This window comes from Octopus bimaculoides, chromosome 6 (genome assembly GCF_001194135.2).
Source record: "Octopus bimaculoides isolate UCB-OBI-ISO-001 chromosome 6, ASM119413v2, whole genome shotgun sequence".
NCBI lineage: Eukaryota > Metazoa > Mollusca > Cephalopoda > Octopoda > Octopodidae > Octopus > Octopus bimaculoides.
In genome coordinates, this window is record NC_068986.1 from 117038485 (window position 1) to 117041157 (window position 2673).

At 38.9% G+C, this 2673-nt stretch overlaps 1 protein-coding gene across 6 annotated transcripts in view; it reads left to right on the plus strand.

Moving 5' to 3' along the window:
- The window catches only part of LOC106872207 (phosphatidylinositol 4-kinase alpha), a 140131-nt gene that overhangs the window by 113525 nt on the left and 23933 nt on the right, over positions 1–2673 (plus strand). For 4 of the 6 annotated variants that reach the window (XM_052969097.1, XM_052969101.1, XM_052969098.1 and 1 more), the window contains 2 exons: positions 251–333; positions 1358–1539. In XM_052969097.1, coding sequence (XP_052825057.1) covers positions 251–333; positions 1358–1539 — 265 coding nt within the window. The remainder of the gene's footprint in view (positions 1–250; positions 334–1357; positions 1540–2673) is intronic. The other 2 variants (XM_052969100.1, XM_014919115.2) reach the window with 1 other exon arrangement.

Sequence of the window (2673 nt, forward strand, 5' to 3'; positions counted from 1 at the left end):
CACACACACACACACACACACACACACACATATATATATACACACACATATGTATTTTGTGTGAGTGTTAATAAAAAAGAAATACACACAGATTCTTTTTCACAGGTCGTACTCTGTCAATGAATTTTCTTAGACTAAGTTTACCTCTAAGATGACATACCATTCTGTACTGAGTATGTTCCTAAAATGATTGTGTATAGATTAACAGTGACATTTTGAAACTATTGTTTGTTTTTTCAAAAAATTAAACCAGGTACAAGAAAGTTTAATACAGCTGGGGACCACTTTGTCAAGGACTACATGAGGAAAAGAAATCTGATTCTGTCTTTAATGGTATGTGCAGAACAATTATTACTAAATTTCTGTGCAGGATATGCATTAACATATTTATGTGTAGTACATATATTAACATAATTAGGTACACACTCTTACATTAACATATTTAGTTGTTACAATGACTTTCTCAGCCTACAGTCTTAGGAACACAAAAGTGTCTGTGTGTCACAGAAATTTAATTCAGTTACTTGGTTTCAAATTTGATTCCATTTTCTGGCACCTTAGGCAAGTATCTTCTTTCTTCCATACTCTTGATTTTTTCAGAAGCTTTGTGAATATGATTAGCCCTTTCGTTACCAACCTGGCTGAAACCACTTCTGGCTCTGTAGTACAAATGTCTTGTTTTCAAAAGTTCTGAATTAAAATCTTCCACCAAACCTCAGAGACTCTACATGGTTGTTTGATACAGTCTGTTATCTTGTTTCAGTCAGTAAGACTGTGGCCATGCTGGGGCACCACCTTGGAGAGATTTAATCAATTGACGCCATTACTTATTTTTTTTTAAGCTAGTACTTATTCTGTTCATCTCTCTTGCTGAACTGCTAAATTATAAAATATGGGGATGTAAACAAACCAACACCAGTTGTCAAGTGGTGGTGGGGACAAATACACACACATACACACACACACATATGACGAGCTTCTTTCAGTTTCTGTTTCCCAAATCCACTCAGGTCAACCTGAGGCTATAGTAGAAGACACTTGTCCAAGGTGCCATGCAGTGGGACTGAACTCAGAATCCTGTGGTTGAGAGGCAAGCTTCTTAACACACAGCCACACTCTCTCAAATCATATCCTGCCATCTTAAAATGTAGAAACAGTGTGAATGAAAAGACAGGCTAGTTACAGATAGAATGCATTCGAACATAGATCTGCCCATTCAAGGACGACCTTGGGCTAAGCTTTCACCATCAGTAACTTTTAAACATTTTTATCAGGTCCCTGTTTGGTAAGAAAACGTTTGAAGTTGTTGTAGCTTGAATGCATTTGCTTTCATTTGTGTCTCATGTTCTGCTGACAGGCAAATGCTATTGATGCCTTTATAACCTGGCACAATCCACTTGAACTGATGGAACAAAGGATACCTGGTGAAGAGACCATTACAACATGGCGGAATCAGATAATGACAGAGAAGCATTACAGAGAAACTGCTCGACTGGCTTGGGATATCTCCCCAATTCTTGGTGTCTATTTACCCAACAGGTCAGTTGGTTCTTTTGTTAAATTTTTTATTTTATTCTCTTCTATCTAGCTTGTTGGTTAAGCCAGATAAGGTTCTCAACATTCTGTAAACATTTGTTTGAAAACAATAGTATTCTATATTGTGTGCTTGTAAAGGTCTGGGAATTGGTACACTGCTACTAAATCACTTTTTCTTTATTAGATATTAACATTTCTTGCCATGCCTTGGTAAAATTAAGCTATAAATAAAACATTCTCTTTGTTAGCAACTGAAGAAAATAAAATGTGTATGTGAGTGTGTGTATATGTAAACGCTTTAACCCTTTCGATACCAATCCGGCTGAAACCGCCTCTGGCTCTGTAGTACAAATATCTTGTTTTCATAAGTTTTGATTTATAATCTTCCACTAAACCTTAGTCACAATTTATGTTCTTACATTAGTTGAATGATAACTAAGTTATTTTACTAAATTCTTTGTTATATTTAAAATTGAAAGAAATTCAGAGCATCTCAAAATAATTACGGTGACAGTGAGATGGGGTGTGTAGGTGGAACACCCCGGTTGGAGGCTAGCAGAGAACTGTGATACAATGGCACAGGGCCAAGAAGACAGGATTGGGGAGTGGGAGTTAAGCATCGTGCATGAAGTGGAAATGTAAAGAAGAGAAGAGATGTAGTTTGGTTTGCTGTGGTAGAGTGTGTGAGAAGTTTTGTTATGTCTGGGTGAGACACACACCACTTCGAGAACTCAGTTTCACTGACGTAGGTGGGTCTTCTCAAGAACTTCATATCGCCAGACATCTTGTCCATTGTCATTTCCTCCATGAGGCGCAACATCCTGAGATCAGTCCTTACCACTTCATCCCATATCATCATCATCATCATCATCGTTTAACGTCCGCCTTCCATGCTAGCATGGGTTGGACGATTTGACTGAGGACTGGTGAAACTGGATGGCAACACCAGGCTCCAATCTAATTTGGCAGAGTTTCTACAGCTGGATGCCCTTCCTAACGCCAACCACTCAGAGAGTGTAGTGGGTGCTTTTACGTGTCACCCGCACGAAAACAGCCACGCTCGAAATGGTGTCTTTTATGTGCCACCCGCACAAGAGCCAGTCCAGGGGCACTGGCAACGATCTCGCTCGAAAGGCA